Source organism: Carcharhinus amblyrhynchos, chromosome 6 (genome assembly GCF_965287045.1).
Source record: "Carcharhinus amblyrhynchos chromosome 6, sCarAmb.v2.hapA, whole genome shotgun sequence".
NCBI lineage: Eukaryota > Metazoa > Chordata > Chondrichthyes > Carcharhiniformes > Carcharhinidae > Carcharhinus > Carcharhinus amblyrhynchos.
In genome coordinates, this window is record NC_137329.1 from 45268167 (window position 1) to 45285986 (window position 17820).

General features: G+C 42.5%; 1 protein-coding gene across 5 annotated transcripts in view; it reads right to left on the reverse strand.

Annotated features, from left to right (window-relative positions):
* myrf (myelin regulatory factor) overlaps positions 1 to 17820 on the reverse strand; it is a 236360-nt gene that overhangs the window by 33964 nt on the left and 184576 nt on the right. For all 5 annotated transcript variants that reach the window (XM_080191600.1, XM_080191599.1, XM_080191602.1 and 2 more), the window contains one exon: positions 3077 to 3277. In XM_080191600.1, coding sequence (XP_080047726.1) covers positions 3077 to 3277 — 201 coding nt within the window. The remainder of the gene's footprint in view (positions 1 to 3076; positions 3278 to 17820) is intronic.

Below are 17820 nucleotides of genomic sequence, written 5' to 3' on the forward strand. Positions count from 1 at the left end.
TGCCCACTCAGTTCCATTCCCTTATTTTTTTTCCCCGTGGCCCTATAAATATTTCTTTTTCAACTATATATTCAATTCCCTTTGGAAAGTCACCACTGAATCAGTTTTAATCATCCTTTTAGGCAGTGTGTCCTAACCATATCAACATAAGTTCAGTGATACTATTGATGTTAATTATTCTAGTCAATATGCATTCCAAGACTATGATTGCCAAATGTAGCAGAAATATTCCTGGAATTAGGGTAAAGGGAGTTTCTCCCTCCATCTAACTACTCAGACAGAAAATCGCTAACAAATTGGAAATTCCATGCAAAGGGACCACAAAGTTGGCCTCAGTGCCAGTTAAGTTGTTTTTGGCTAACACAAATGTACATGTCTGTTTACAAAGCTGCCAAAGTGACATGCCAACAGTCTCATCAAGGTGAAAACACTCATTATTTGTGTCAATGTCATTTATTTCCAGAATTTTCCACATTTAAAGCAGATTTCCAGCCTCCGCAGTATTTTGTTCCATTGTGTATTCTCCCTGTGTGCAGAGAGACCACTGCTTGAACTAATGTGAAATTGGCCGGCACACTAGCACTCTCCTGCTGATGTACCATCAGCCTATAAAATAGTGACAAAGTGGGTGGGATTTTATGGCCTCACTCGTCCCGAAACCATAAAATCCCACCCGAGATCAATGGAACTTTTCAAGCTGCACCCCTCGCCTGCTCCAATTCCCAATTTCTGGCCAGTGTGCCTGACAGGGTGGCTAATCTTGTTAAATGACAAAGGTCAAATTGAGTGGACTGGCGGCACACTATAGCAACTCAAATTGGGATGGTATGGCAGCACAGTGGTTAGCACTGCTGCCTCACAATGCCAGGGTCCCAAGTTCAATTCCAGTCTTGGGTCATTGTCTGTGTGGAGTTTGCATGTTGTCTCCATGGGTTTCCTCCCACAGTCCAAAGATGTGTGGGTTAGGTGGATTGGTCATGCTAAATTGCTCCTTGCTGTCCCAAGATGTGTAGGTTAGGGGGATTAGTGGGGTAAATATGTGGGGTTACAGGGATAGGGCCTTGTTAAGACGCTCTCTCGGAGAGTCAGTGCTGACTAGGTGGGCCGAATGGACTCCTTCCACACTGTAGGGATTTAATGAAATGTATCGCCATAGGGACCATAGGCATCTCTCTCTGTTAGAGAGGGACAAGCGGTTATATAGCTTGGCATATACTCCACATCATGGGGGAGGCATGAAGGCAGGCAAGCATGAACTGTGATAGCTGCTATGGGGATTGAACATGCATTATTCTGCACTATGATTTAGCTAACTGAATGCGGCACTCCCCAGAACAAGTTGAAAACAAATAGTACTTTCAACGTTTTTTCTTTACTTCAGGGCCCTCTTGAGAAATTTGATTAAACATACCTTCACTTAAGAAAGGTCTTGAGGTGCCTATCTCTGACCCAGAAGCTCTGTAGTCCAGTCCTGCTCCAGGACTTGATTGCCCTGAAGGATGTGTTCATAATGTGACCAAGAGGTTGTAAATCCTTCTAACACACAACAATGGCAGGCAGTAAGAATGGGAGAAATTCCTGGTCAGCCATGTGATGGTAAGAAAGTTGGAGATTCATTCTCAAGAAGGGTGGCATGGTGGCACAGTGGTTAGCACTGCTGCCTTACAATGCCAGGATCCCAGGTTCAATTCTGGTCTCAGGTCACTGTCTGTGTGGAATTTGCACGTTCGCCCAGTGTCTGCATTGATTTCCTCCAGGTGCTCCAGTTTCATCCCACAATCCAAAGATGTGCAGGTTAGGTTGATTGGCCATGCTAAATTGACTGTAACGGCGGGGGATTAGCAGGGTAAGTGCATGGAATTATGGGAATAGGGCCTGGGTGGAATTGTGGTCAATGCAGAGTCGACGGTCCGAATGGCCTCCTTCTGTACTGTAGGGATTCTATGATTCTAGACTACAACACACATGTAAATGTTGCCACAGCTCAGACTCCCTTAGTGAACTGTAACACAGTAAGAAGTCTGACAACACCAGGTTTAAGTCCAACCAATTTATTTGATAGTAAACTCACAAGCTTTCAGGGTTTGCCCTTCGTCAAGTGAATGGAGAGTTCTGGTCTCAGACAGAGCATATAACAGCACAGACAATTTACAGATTACTGATTAGAATGCGAGTCTTTACAACTAACCTGCTCTTCAAGTCTTAAAGATGCCGACAATGTGAGTGAAAAGAGCATTATGTATAGGTTAAAGAGATGTGTATTGTCTCCAGATAGTACAGTCAGTGAGGTTTTTTCAAACCCAGGCAAGTCATGGGGGTTACAGATAGTGCGACATGAACCCATGATCCCAGTTGAGACCCTCATCGTGTGCGCGGAACTTGGCTCTCAGTCTCTGCTCAGCGACTCTGCGCTATCGTGTGTCGTGAAGGCCGCCTTGGATTATGCTTACCCAAAGGTCAGAGGCCAAATGCCCATGACTGCTGAAAGGAACCAACAGAAGGGAACAGTCTTGACTGGTGACTGTCGAGCGATGTTCATTCATCCGTTTCGTAGCATCTGCATGGTCTCAACTGGGATCTTGGGTTCACGTCGCACTATCTGTAACCCCCATGACTTGCCTGGGTTTGCAAAACCTCACTTACTGTACTGTCTGGAGACAATGTACATCTCTTTAACCTATGTATAATGCTCTTTCCACTCACATTGTCAGCATCTTTAAGACTTGAATAGCAGGTTTGTTGTAAAGACTCGCATTCTAATCAGTAATCTGTAAATTGTCCGTGCTGTCATATGCTCTGTCTGAGGCCAGAACTCTCCATTCACCTGACAAAGGGCAAACCCCGAAAGCTTGTGAGTTTACTATCAAATAAATTGGTTGGACTTAAACCTGGTGCTGTCAGGCTTCTTACTGTGTTTACCCCAGTCCAACGCCGGCATCTCCACATCATGAACTGTAACACACCATCACTCTGATTTACAAAATGGAAATTCCCCTTGACTTTAATTACAACACTGCCTGACGTATCCATTCCCTGCACACAAAACATCCATCAGTGACTGACACCTGCTGCTCACCTCCTGGATGTTCTCCTTTGCCCGAGCATCTGAAGGATGCATTAAAGAGCCCATGACCTTCACGTTGCCATGGACGACCAGCGCTTCGTCGGGACGGTCTGTGTTAATGCCAACTCGGCCATGGTGGAAGACAGTGTCTGGAAGTTGACCACGCTGCCACAGGACATCTGTGTCACTCTCAAATTGTCCAGGGTTTGAAGCCTGTGGAGAACGTGGATAAAGTTAACCTGTTTCTCAGCTAACCTCAAAGCAGCACTCAGTCTTTTGCAAAGCAACTCATTTAGGAAAGCAATCCTAAAGGTCTAATTGCCTCCTTAGATTTCAGTGGCCCTGGCTCCAGTTAAAATCCGTTGCTTCTCTCGCTCAGCTGAATTGTATAATTAACCATATCAACAGAGGGCATTGGGCTTGATCTATCTGCTGATTTTACCTCAGGAAGCATTTGAACTGCTCCAATTCACCTCAGTCCCTCCCAACTTTGGCAGTTCAAAGCAGCCAAGGCCCCTGTTCCTAGTCTTCAGCAAATGACTCTTATTGGACAGGGTAGATACAATAGATATCAGGGATTAGACACAGCTATGAGGCCTTCACTGGTCAAATAGCTGCCTTGGCTCAGGCATGAAATTAGGGGAGGGGTCAAAGAACAATCAAGGCCCTTGGAAACATAATCAGACAAGAATGGAAAAGAGCTGTGTTAGAACATACCAACTCTTCACCAAATGGTATTGTGAGTGGGCACACTCTAAGATAGACTGTCTCCATACACAAGAAGCCTGCAGGGGTGGGGGTGGGGGCTGGGGTGGGGGTGGAGGTGGAGGTGCTACCTCACCCATTGACACATTGCCAATAAGGAACAGACATTTTTGCCTGACTCACATCCGCTGATATATGGAATGCACCGTTTCAATAATAACAAAAGGACCTTCTATTACCTTATTGCCAACATGAGGTACTTTATTGGACCAACAGAGTTTGAACTGTGCCTGTGAGGGCAGGTCTCAGCAGAGAGTCAGGTAAAAGGTGACAGCATTTATTTTTAAGATGTGGCGATGCCGGCGTTGGACTGGGATGGACACAGTAAGAAGTCTCACAACACCAGGTTAAAGTCCAACAGGTTTATTTGGGACCACGGGTTTTCAGAGTGCTGCTCCTTTTTCAGCTGAGTGATTTATATATTTTTAGACAGATCCACGTAACTACAGTACTGGAAATATTTCACTGAATTGAAAAGTAGAATAAGAAGAAAGGGATTCAGGTGGGGTAATTGAATCTTTAAATACAGTCAAGAGATACAGTCCATTTTAAAAAATAATGAATCATTTCAACTGATCAGAAAACTACAATATGACAATGAGGAGTGTTTTTTCCCCCTAAAGACATTACTAAGTACACGGTGTATACCATCTCAGCAGCTGCCAGACTGATACCGCTTACTGGTGCAGACTGGGAAGTAGAAGAGAGCAGTCACATTACTGTACGCACCTATAACAGACATCAACCAGCCAAAGCTCCCCAAATCATTCCAAAATTCAATCAGAGCACAGGACATTCCCCAGGCTGGGGCACGGGAGAATATTTGGTGCAACAAGCACTCCTTCTTTCTCCCTACTTTTAAAGCACCGACCTTATGATAAAATGCTTCACAATTATTTTTTAATTTGGGGAAGGAGAGTTAGACAATCAGGTTGCAAATTGATATCATACACCAGCAATATGCTTAAATGCTACTTGTGCCAGTTGTTTTCAGTGATAGACAAACAAAAACAAATTGGCCAAACATTCTTTTGTGAATCCATTAAATCTTTAGAAGCCCCTGCTGAGTTTTTTTTACCATCACAGAGTCTGGACAAGGTGCCTAATATGTCACAGTTACAGGGCTGGTAGCAACAGCAACACAGGGCTGGCTCACATTCAAAGCTGCAGGATAACACTATTCTGAAGGCATTCTGTTGAAGTTTTATGTGTAAATTGGTTAGAAAGAGAGACATACAAGCACAGCAAGGGGCACACACACACACACACAAATAGATGATGGTGACAGACAGAAGTTAGGAAAAACTGACAGATACAATTTGGTGTTAAGTACATCGAATACAATTGTTTGTTTGACTCAACTTTTACAACAAAAAAAGAAACAGCATCTTGAAAGTTTACCATCCCCCTCAAAGCCACCCATAGCGACTGATAATTAACCTCGTGCGCTATAAAACTCTATATCTGTGCTAAGAAACTTTCCAGATCCACAACTCATAAAACATCTATAAATCCTCATCTTTATGAAGCCCTTCAGAAAGCTTTGTGAGTGTGGATGTAGAGCACATGCTGGTTACAATGATGTCACTCTCTGCAGAGGAGCTTATTTCTATCTGGATTATTTCATTTCAGAAGCAGAATGTGACTTAGAAACGTGTCAGGGAATCTATGAAATGATGAAGAATCTTTGTTTTCGTCGAGATGTTTCTGTTTGGCCTTTGGCATGCTGATGGATACCTATCTACAAACCGATCTGTACTTGTACAAATTGTGATGCTACCCATAAACAGCTCGTCTGTTTTTTTTACTACATTATGGAAAGTGCGACAAACTCCCGATGCAAATAAATATCTGATTAGGATCAGGATTATATATTAAGGGAAAATATAGGAAGAAAGAAAGAATCAACTGTTGTGTAGAACATGGTGTTTCCTGGACTGCTGGACCTATGGAAAGGTAACGATAAGGAAAGCATAGGTCATGGAGGAATCATTTAGATCATTGGGTTAGATGGCTATTCGGATTCTAGGTTTTGTGTGATCTAAGTTTTTGGGGACAGTGAGAAATCCTTAGGAGGTTAAGTGTGTTGGCCAAAGTTCAACATGGCCCCAGATTTTGTAGTCAGTGGCAAAGTGAAGGCATTCACTACGGGCCTTTAAGAACGCTGACCACAAAGATTTAGTGATTTCTGTGGCATAGCTTTCCCCTTCCCAGCCATTAACTCCATTCCAGCCACAGCTATACAGAATTTCAGGCATCCAGCAACAGTAGTGTCACCAATCAGGTTAAACACCCAATCACATTGAAGAATTCACACAGACAGCAAACCAGGAAATAACAAATAGGTTTTACCATTTTTATATTTTTACAGGAAGTGATTAGGACTTACACATGTAATTAAGATAGAACTATCATAAATGAATTTTTGAAAATAATTTAATCTATGAATTTTTAAATCACGAAGTAGAGAAATTTGCCATTCTGCATATATAAAATTAATTTGTTAGAGTCAAATAGATGTTTAGAAGTAATTATGGTTCAGTAAACTGTTAAAACCTCAGGGTTTTATGAGACTGATGGAAGAGGTTCATGACAAATCAATACTTTCTAATTGATTTCCTTAATCAATTAGATTAATGTTGCTGAGGAGCAACATCTAGGGCAGAAATTTGTAGGTACCAGGGTTCCATTCCACCCACCCTCAGGTCAGCAGAGAACACTTGTCTGCAGATTTCCACTGCATTTCTCACAGAATTTCACTAGATACAAAATTTACACCTTCACTCTGGAGAAAGTCCTACCACAGTGAGCTACTGACCAATATGATGTCCCAGCAGCTCTGTAATCTCAGCAGCACCACAGATGGCCTCTACTAGGACTATAGGCAGTTCTCAGGTACCCTGGAACCAGGGTGGAGGCAAGTGTGGTGGGGATGAGTGGTGTCCAGGGTGGGGGGATGGTTCTTTATTGGGAGGCCAGTGGGAAAGAAATCAGGCAGGGGGCTGGATGTAAGGGCTTGGGTCCTGCTGAGACAGGGATGGTGAGAGGGGAATGAACAGGATAATCTGCTGGGCTACCCTGCCCACAGCCCCAACTCTGATTTCCTCCTGCTGGTCTCAAAATTGGGTCTGGGCAGAAGCAGCTCTCAGATGGCCATTAATTGATCACTTTAGGGCCTCATTGCAAGTGTGGCTAGGCTTAGGCTTCATCTGCCTTCCCCCAATCCCCCCACCCCAGCTGTAAAATTGAGGACAGATCTGGAGAATGTGGGGTGGTTGCAGAAAAGCTACTAAAGCAATGTTATGGCCCCTCCATCTGCAGGGAACACTGAAAACTGCCCCTAGATTTCCATGCTTAACTTTCAATGTGCAGATACTATAAGTTACTGTCAATATCACAAAGTATGAGTGCCAACCATTTCACTATCATTATGACTGCAAAATCCAGGCTACAGTCTAGGGAAGAAACAGTCATGGCAGGCTGAATAGACTATCTCCATTCTGTGCTTTAATGTGGCTTAATGCACACACTCCACATTGCAGCTAAACCTCTTATATAATCAACTGGCTGCCCTGACATTCCAGTTTAATAATAGAGTAACTTTATTCATTATTTTCACCCCGTTCCTCCAGCATCACACATTATCCATAGCTGAGCAGGTGGGACAGCGATCTATCTCACTCTTTGCTAATGTCTTTCTCGAGAGGTGAGAAAGAAGCATGATGCCACTCTTCCTCTTACCTGTGGAAAATGTTTGATCAATGATGGCAGGCAAAAGCACATTTTAGCCATCTCAGACTGCTGTAGAATCAAGAATCCCTTTGGAGCATGAGAACGATCCTGAGGGCCGCAGTTGCAGCTGTCAGTTTTAGAGTTTGGAGTTACCCTGCTGTCCTTCCCAGAACTGATTCCTCATTAGAAGCTGGGGCATCAAGAGAAAATTGTGTCTAAAATGGTGGCACAAATTATCTGGCTGTAAACTCAGAATCCCTACAGTGCAGAAGAAGCCCATTTGGTCCATCAAGTCTGTACCAGCCACAATCCCACTCAGGCCCTATCCCTGTAACCCCACGTACTTACCTTTGTTAGTCCCTCTGACACTAAGGGGCAATTTAGCATGGCCTATCCACCTAACCCATGCATCTCTGGAGTGTGGGAGGAAACCAGAGAACCCACGGAAATTCACACAGACATGGGGAGAACGTGTAAACTCCACACAGACAGTGACCTAAAGCCAAAATTGAACTCGAGTCCCTGGTGCCATGAGGCAGCAGTGCTAAACACTGTGCCACCGTGCCTCCCATGCTATGGAGTCCTACCCTGATACTGCAGCCAAACAGCAAGAGAGATTGAAATAGAGACCATTTCTAAAATTTTGTACAATGCAGGGGATTGTCAGTTCAGGGAGTTGTCCCACAGTAGGCCACTAGTTACACCAATTTGACTTCAGCCTCTTGAAGGTCTTATCCACAAAGAAGAGGGAAGATCAACAAAAGCATTAACATGGACCTTGGTTGTTGCTTTTAGAGTGCTGTCTGGGAAATTATAACTTGTCTTGAGTCAACATTATCAGAGACATCCAATCAGAGATCAGCATGATAAAAATAACATTAAGAAGTTTAAGATGCAGGTTGGAGGACATTCTTGTATTTTTGACAATATAAGGCTTGAAGTGATGCTGCAGCTCCAAAGGGTCGATCGACTAAGTCTAGGTTAAGCTTCCCAGCTACCTGATGAATTTAGTTTAATGGTTTACTTGTTGACAGTGCATCCAAATAGTTGGCTGTTTTTCAGTGCAATGCTGAGTTGAAATAAGGGTTAGACATCCAATCCACGTGGAAAGTGACAGCCTTGGAAAATGGGGTGAGGACTGTTGCAGTCGCAGTTAGGCTGGCATTAGGGAGCTCAACAAGGATAAGATGAGGCTTCAGCATCATTGTAGTGAGAAGCCATTTCCTATCGACAGCAGTGGTTGATAAATATAGTTTAGTCTGAGCTGCTCTGTATTCCTATATGTACTAATGCTGGAATCTCAAATAGTGCTAGCATTTACTTCAGCAGTTTCAGTCATTTTCAGACTATAGTTTCACAACTAGCTTCTGACCAATGACTACTTCTAAAACCTGGAATATGGGATTGAATGTATTAATTAATGTTGGGTGGGATTCTCCGGATGGGCTCACCCCAAAATCAGAGAATCCTGTCCAAGATCAGTGGATACTTGTGTAATCTGTTCCCCACCCACTACAATTCCGGTGACAGTCGGGATGGGAGAATTCCCCCGTTACTTGGATAAATAATTACAGGCTGACTTCCTCTTCATTCTTGATGTTTAGTATCTGATCTAATTCATTCCTTCACAGGATTTGACAACTGTGCAACCCTTTACCTCCCTGAATGCTTTCTTCTTTGTATAATCTACAAGCTTTTCAAACCAAACCTAGTTTCATCTAATCTCTACTTTCTTATTTCCCTTACCTTCCATGCTACTCTTTTAGATTTTGACCATTTACACACAATATTGGGATTTCTCCTTCACTGTGCTTCTCTGAAAACAAAGACGTTTAACATCGTTGTACTAATAAATCAACTATAAAGAATGATTTGCATGTACATTGAGCCTTATCACCTCCTTCAGAAATGTCCTAACCTGCACGGAAATAATTGCATTGTGTGGTTGCTTTTGTTCTGCAGGTATAAGGGATGGCTCATTTTCAAACAGTAAGGTCACACAACACCACAATGGGACAATGCCAATATTAGATAGTGTTGGTCAGGAATGGAATGTTGGTCAGGTTTTCCCATCAATGGGAAAGAAATTCGTAAAAATGTAAAAAAAAATCAAAAGATGATTGAAATAGTCAACAATGTCTTCAGTTGCCAGGAGTGGCAGTAGACACTTAGTCCACCTGGCATCCCTCAGAAACAACATCCTGGATGTTAAGTAACATTCTGCAGGATGCCTCCATGACAAGCCAATATTTAAATTAAATTTCAGCCTCGTTTGAGTCATTACTTACCATACCACTGCCCCCCATCTCAGAAAATAACATTCTATAACAGCCAGACTTTTAATTTGCTCTTTTACACAGAGCAACCAGCAGCAAAAAGTCTAGGCTTGTGCATCTTTTGCAGTTTAAATTTAAAGTTTATTTATTATGGTCTTGCACTAACACGGCAATGAAGTAACTGTGAAAATCCCCGAATCACCACATTTCGATGCTTGTTCGGGTACACGGATGGAAAATTTAGCATGGCCAATGCCTGTCTTTTGGACTGTGCAAGGAAACCAGGGCTTTTGGAGGAAACCTATGGAGGAGACCCAACCTGGAAGTGAACCCGTGTCCCTGGTGCTGTGAGGCAACAGTGTTAACCACTGTGCAGCATAAGAATGATAGATTTTCACATGAGGCACAATCCCTATAGTCCACCGAACAGAATGTGAATCAAGTCCATCCAGTGTCACTGACACTGTCCGAATTTCTAAGCAAACACCTTTTGGGCAATCTCCAAGCATCAGAAAGATCTCTGATTGTCAGTGCACTTGTGGTGTGTGTGAAATAATCTACAACTACTGGATTTAAGGACCAGCAGTAAGTTACCTAGGCTGGCATGACCAGAATTGATTTTGTTGGAAATGGAAAAAAAGATGCATGCAGTCAGAAGAAAGGCCCTGAGTGTCACATTCCTTGAGGCAGGTCAGGGAGGACATGGTCAACAAAAACATTAGACATGGGGAGAGCTGTCCAAGGGTATTGAAAATAGATGAAAAGTTCAAAATCAGCCACCCCATAGACATTTACTCAGCGAGTGGGGGAAAACAATGATCACAGCAGATTAGACTAAACCCCTTGTTGCCTCGGGTGATTTTCATTGTCTCTTGGTAAAACAACACTGTGTAAAGTGTAACATACAAACACAGTTTTGGAATCCCCACATGACTATATTGAGGGGAATATCCAAACCAATCTATGCATCTGAGAGGTTCAATTACTGCTCCAGTATTCAGTTCATGTCTTGAGAAATACTCAGGTGTAATCATCCTTGGCTGCAGAGAATAGCTTTGATGTTCCAAAAACCAACCTGAGGCTGTCCATTATGGGTGCGGGAATGCTTCAAATGAAAGCATGCGGCATCCCCCATGGAAGCAAGAGTTCATTTGCATGATAGGGTTACGAACAAGCTGGTTATAACTAGCTGCACATTGAGAAATTGGAACCTTTTACTCTTAATCTAGGTAGTGGCACTGAGCAAAAAAAGTTCACAACTGAAAACACAAAGTGGGTCAGAAATCCACTTTGAACTGAATCAATATTGATGTTGAGCTCTTCCTCATTATGCCAAGTTCCTAGAACCCTGAGCACCTATTTAATCTCTATAGACAAAAAAATGGTGCAAATAAAACACAAACAATGATAACCCAAGCGGGAATGCCTTCCATACTATGGCTGGAATTTTACCACCTCGCCCGCCACGGGAATCAGAGTGGAAGAGGGGAGTACCATGGGAAGGTCCATTGACCTCGGGCAAGAGCTTGTGGTTTCAGAAGAAGCGAAGCCATAAAATCCCGCCTTATGTCTTTTTCTTAAATTATTACTGAGAAAGCCAAGTGAAAAAGCCAAGGGTGTGGCAGCGCGGTGGCACAGGGGTTAGCAGTGCTGCCTCACAGTGCCAGCGACATGGGTTCAATTCTGGCCTTGGGTGATTGTCTGTGTGGAGATTGCACATTCTCCCAGTGTCTGCTTGGGTCATCTCCAGGTGCTCCAGTTTCCTCCCACAGTCTAAAGATGTGCAGGTTAGGTGGATTGGCCATGATAAATTGCCCTGGGATATACAGGTTAGCTGGATTAGCCATGGCAAATATTATGGGTATTGTGTTGGGTATAGGGTGAGTGCAGCAGGCTTGGGTAAGATGCTGAGTTGATGCAGACATGATGGGCTGAAGGGCCTCCTTCTATAATTCCAAGGCAGGAAGTTACCAGGTCTGTGAAGAGTAGAACAGACAATGAGGGAATTCAGAATGTAGTAGTGACAGTAAGGTTGGGTTTTAAAAGCCTCTGGAAGATTGAGGAATATGAGGTATTTCACAATTTCAAGGTTCTAAGAGGACGAGTTAGGATTGGTGACAATATGGTGAGCCTTCATTTCCAAACACTGAGAGAGTAGGTAGGAATTTTATTTGAAGTTTAAGATGACCAAGAAAGGAAAGTTGGAGCCCATTGATTGTATAATACTGATGCAACGGTCAAAGAAATGCCAGACAGAGATGAGTTTGATTATGGAGGTAAGGGAAGTGACAGAGTAAGATCTATGAATGTTGTCAAAGTATATCATCATATGTTTAACATTCATGGTTAATCTGGAGCAGAATCTTGCATCATAGGAGATAGAAAGACCTCCTATGAAACAGAAGAGAGCCAAGCCCTACTTTTAGAGTCAGAAAGATCTGTATTACTGCAGAGAGAGAAAAATCTCTATTGCCAAGCTCCACTGCTACCGTCTTACTCTTTCCAAACATTTATCTAAACTTCACTTCCTTTCCCAAACATGGTGTCCTGTTCAGGAAATGTAGATCCAGAGAGATTTCCTACACAAGTTCGAAAGTGTGAACAGGAAATCTGCATAGTAGCTGTGGCCCAATTCTACTGACAGGGGGACCGACCTTGCTCTATTTCCAGACTGAAAGGGTATCCCTCCTCCTCAGACAGCTGGTAATTATTAACAGCAATAACTTGTCAGTGACTTTAAAAAAAGCCAAGAACACCAATGTTTACATATTGTTTAGGGTTTTTTAAGGACTCTCTTTTGGCTGCTACCACCCCATCAATCTACTCGCATTGGAGCTGATTCAAGAGACTGAGCTACTCTAAGTACAATCTGTCGCTCTATTGGCAGCAGTACAATATAATCTTTTCCCATTTATGACACTCCCTACTTGAATCATATATCTGTCTCTAGGATTTAAGCCTCTCAGCATCATCTGAACTTTCCCTTCTTCATTTCCCACTTTCTTTCCTGGTGACAGATTTTTCCCATTCTCACACCTGAATCCCTGGACGCCATACCAAAAAGTGGGAAGAATCACTTCATCAGCCATAACGGAATCTGCCCAATTCCACATCCATTCAGATGACCAGATGGGAAAATCAGGCAGTTTCACATGTGTGTGCAATCCTGGGCACGTGATTTTCCTCCATGTGCTGTGTCCAAGCGGTTTTATGTGTCGACACTGGAACTGAAAAATCTTCCTCAAAAACTGCTAGTTGGATCTGGTCCATGGATGAATTTGCACTTTGCCATGTCACCCAGGTGTGGTTATTCTAATTGTTTGAGTCTAGATAGTTAGAGTCATCAGAGAATCAACTTTGGGAAGTATTGCAGCTACACCAGTCCTATCCTTACTTGATGTTCCTACATTTGCAGCACATCTGACAGATTCTTCCTCGTGCTTTCCCTCTATTGCAGCCTCAAGGTCAGGTCAGCTAACCCACCACAGAGAAAAAGATATTGTGATGTTAATGGTTCAGCCACACAAGAGGGTAGGCAACAACCTGCTTCTCGATCTCTGGCCATACAATTATCCATGACAACAGTACAGATTCCTTCATACCCTTAATTTCCAAATTACACTCAGTGAAAAGGGCTCACTGCTGTGTCTGCGATTGCACACATAAACATGAGAGAGTTGAAAGCAGATAAGCCTTATAGCATCGTCAGCCATCAACAGGCTAGGCTAACAGAACACACCATCAGGGCCAACTCAAATCTCAGATATTTTAATTCTTGATCCCTCATGGTACAACAGCCCAATTTCACATGTGCACCTAGTGACATGACCCAAGAAAAAATCAGACTAATTTAGAACAGATTAACTGGAGATGGACCCTTTATAGCAATTCTTCCGGTTTTTGAAAAGAGATTGAAGGACTTGTGCAACTGTTCAAAACAGTGTTCTGAAAGTACCAAAGTCCGTGGGCCTACGGATTGTAAGCATGAATTACAGCAACACACACAAAAAGAGAGTCAAGAGAGGTAAAATCCAGAAAAGAAAAATGGCTGAATAAAGGAGAAAAAGAGAGATGCAGAGATGGATAGATGGACAGAGAAATCTCTGAGAGCTAGAATCATTAAATCATAGAGTCCTACAGTGCAGAAGGAGACCATTCAGCCCATCGAGTCTGCACCAACCATAATCCCACCCAAGCCTTATCCCCATAACCCAATGCATTTATCCTATCCAGTCCCCTGACACTAAGGAGCAATTAGCATGGCTAATCCACTTAACCTGCACATCTTTGGACTGTGGGAGGAAAGCGGAGCACCCGGGAGGAAACCCATGCAGAACAGGGAGAATGTGCAACTCCACACAGACAATGACCCAAGCTGGGAATTGAACCCAGGTTCCCGGTGCTTTGAGGCAGCAGTGCTAACTACTGTGCCACTGTGCCAACCCAAAGCTAAAAAATACATGGAAAGGAAAATGGGGAGTAAACTGGAGTGAAATGGAGATGAATAGAACAATATGGAAAGTTATAGAAAGACACAACCAGACAAATACAAGGGCAGAAGAGAAAAAGAAAAAGAGGAACAGAGTGAAATAGATGGGAAAGAATAGACAAAGAGGCAGAGTTAAGAAAAGGAACAGTGAGAAAGGGAAGAAACAGGAAAAAGCAAAATAAAGGAGAGTAAAACATAAAAGAGACAGCACATGAACACAAAAGAGACGAGAGTCTAAGAATATGGAGAAAGGATGATACAGTAAAGGAGACCGTGAAACAGAGATGAGAAATTGAGGATAGAGAAAAAAAATCAGAGCATGTGGCAGGAAAGATTGACATACAGAACACTGGGAGTCACGAAAGAGGAGCCAGTGATAAAGAGATGAGAGAGAAAGCATGGGACAGACAAAGGGAAAGCAATAAAAGTGAGAGAAAAGAAAGGTAGCAGTGAGGCATAGAATAAGGGAATGGGGAGAGAGGAGAGGACAAAGCTAGACAGCGTGGGATTAAAAAATGATGAGGGAGAGAGAGTTAGGAAGAAAACACAATGAGGGAAAAAATGAAAGGGCAGCGAGAGCGTTAGTCAGAGACTGAACTAGATGGAGACTGGAGAAGGTGAGTTAGGAAAGTGAGGCGGAACAAGGAGTGAGAAGAGTGAGATCAGGAATGGCAGAAAAACAAAGAAAAAGCAAATTGAAGGACAGTCAGTCTACTAAAGCCCACTGAAGCTTTACATTTCTGCTGTTGTTCTGTTACATAGAAAAACCCTCGTCCTAGGAGAGATATATTCCTTGTAATAAGACTAGCTCCATCACCAATGCCACTTGTCATCTTCTCAAGTTTTGATGCATCTGCTATGGTATACATGAATGTTACTAGATTTACAACACACTATAGATGCCAGTGAGGTATCAGGTTTTACTGAGTGAGTATTGTTAAGCAGCTGTATCAAAAAATACACGAGTTATATGGTACCAGAAGGGAGTGAATTGTCAGATTCTCACAGGGGTTGTACAAGAACAAAATGCCTTCAGTGCAGTGTTAACCGATACAGTGGAGCCTGTTTATTATCGTACCTCTATATTCCATCACATATAAATTGTTCCAGAACATGAAACCGTTGCTGTCATATTATCACAGAATCGTTGAATCAGACATTTTTTGCGTTCAGCTGTTCAGTTAGCCATATTGGTGTAATGCTCTCTATTGTCTGATCTTTTCACCCATTCTCTGACAGGCACATGGAAATTGCCTGCTTTGCTCACCTGTTAAGCAATATGTCTGGCCCCTCAGTTCTGAAACTTACCTCCTTCCTGTACAGCTCTCTTTAGTTACTGATAATAAAGGGCTCCACTGTACCTACGCTCTGAAATAGTCTCCTGTATGAGTGTTTTAGCATTAAAATGTCTCACCTGTGCCGTGTTCTGTGAATGAAGAACAGAGGAATCAGAGACAGCTGCAGATGACACTCTACACACAGTCAATAATAGTCTAGAACTAGCAATTATTCTTTATTACAATCCAACCATTATCTGCCACCCCATCTATTGCTGGTAATAATTGCACTTATGAAATATTAGTAATTTCATTACTGATAATGATCCAATATTTGTAATAATAATAATAGTAAGTTATTACTACAAACTCAGTGTTAATAACCACCCATTGCTGGTAATAAATTGTTAGTAATTCTTCTGTGTTACCCAATCATCCAATGTTACGAAAATTTTTAAATAGCTCCACTTGTTAACAATTTGTTGGTAGCAATTACCCATTTTTTAATAACAATCCAATGCTAGTAACTATCTAGGAACTTAATGATGACCAATTGCGAATAATCCATTGCGAATAATAATTGAGTTTTAGTGATAATCCGCACTTTTCAATAATTCTTTGTACAACAGATCATTTTTGTTTCTTTAATTTCCAGTTACTCTTGCATGTCCGTTTTGTTTTTCAGCTGATTTTTTTTTACAATATATTTGTTCCAGTAATTGAAAATTCAGCCTACAAAATTATATCTCACGTTGCTTTTAGGTAACAACATGCTTTGTGTACAAAAATGTAATATCCATCCAATTCTGAATCAATTTGGACAGAATTCAATACACTTTATTCAGAGCAGTCAGCCCGCCAGAGGGAGGATCTGTGTCAATGACATAAACTTCACCCGTAGCATCCAATCCCATTTTAGGTCATTCCCTTGCTCCCATCCTCCATTCCCGCCCTTTCTCAGCATTGTGGCAGCCAGTGGACAATAGTGACTCTCAAAGAGACCATTTGGGTCAGCCACCAGCACAAAACTCTACATACATCTGCTCTCCAGACTCATTGAAAGGAGTGAAAGTGAGGTTGAGCCAGTGAAACCCGATGGGACACCATAATCTGTAGAGAGCACAGTAAACTCATTAAACACTGTTGGGCTGTGTTTATTCCATTCTGTGTGGGAGTTATGAAGACTCTATATCTACCACTTAAACCAGACACAATCAAGTCACCATATCTTGTGCATGATAGAAATAGTCCTGGTAGCTGATCACTCATTCTTGTCTGTTGATGTATAACTTGTGAATGACTTACTGTTAGCTCCTGAATGTGTTAGGTTCTGAGCAAAAATGCAACAAGTTCATTCACTCCTGTCTTATTTACGGGGCGCGCTTTGGTGCTATTTTCTAAATACAGTGCACATCAGCTAAAAGAAAGCTATTCACTCCCATCTGATACAGCACTCCTTGCGTGCATCTTGAAGTCCACGCCTGCCAAATACTCCGTAGACTGGAGAAGGTGTATGTGCTTAGGTGGTTATGTTGGAGAGCTGCACATGGCATTTTCTGAATGAAGGAACCAGCAGTGTTTTGTCTAGGGCTCAGACAAATGCAGCAATTAAACATGGGAGAAAATGTCCAGCATGCATTGTAGAAGTATTGTCTATGAAAAGGGATTTATTCCTCCTGCCCCTGTCAACTTCTACACATGTAAACAAAAGAGGGGAGTGAGATGATTGAAATTGTAGGTGTGATCTCTACTGGTGGCTCAGTCTATTAACCACCTCTTGCTTTAGAACTGAGCAGGACAGTAGGAATGTCACACATTGGGCTGACATGACCGATCTCAACCAGGGCAGTGGTGATGGTGGTTAAACCTCAATATGTCCAGATTAGGGAGGGGAAAAATACCACTCAGGTCCTTCCTCAATGGATATCTGATGAGTCCTTCTGGAAAATTCCTCTATGTGGAAATCAAGCATGGACAGAACAGCCTTGCATAAAATGTTTCTTACAGTAAAAGAGTCTGTCGGTAATCTCTGCCCACACTCATGCAAAACCTGACCCTGTGGTGAAGTATCAGACAGCTATTGATACAGATGATCAGGAAGAAGGCACAATCTGCTGCTAACATGATCACGGGAAGCCATACCTCAATACTCTGACACATACTGTCACAAAGTAACATCCCATTGCCGATATCCCTGCTATCCCAAAATTTGCTGAA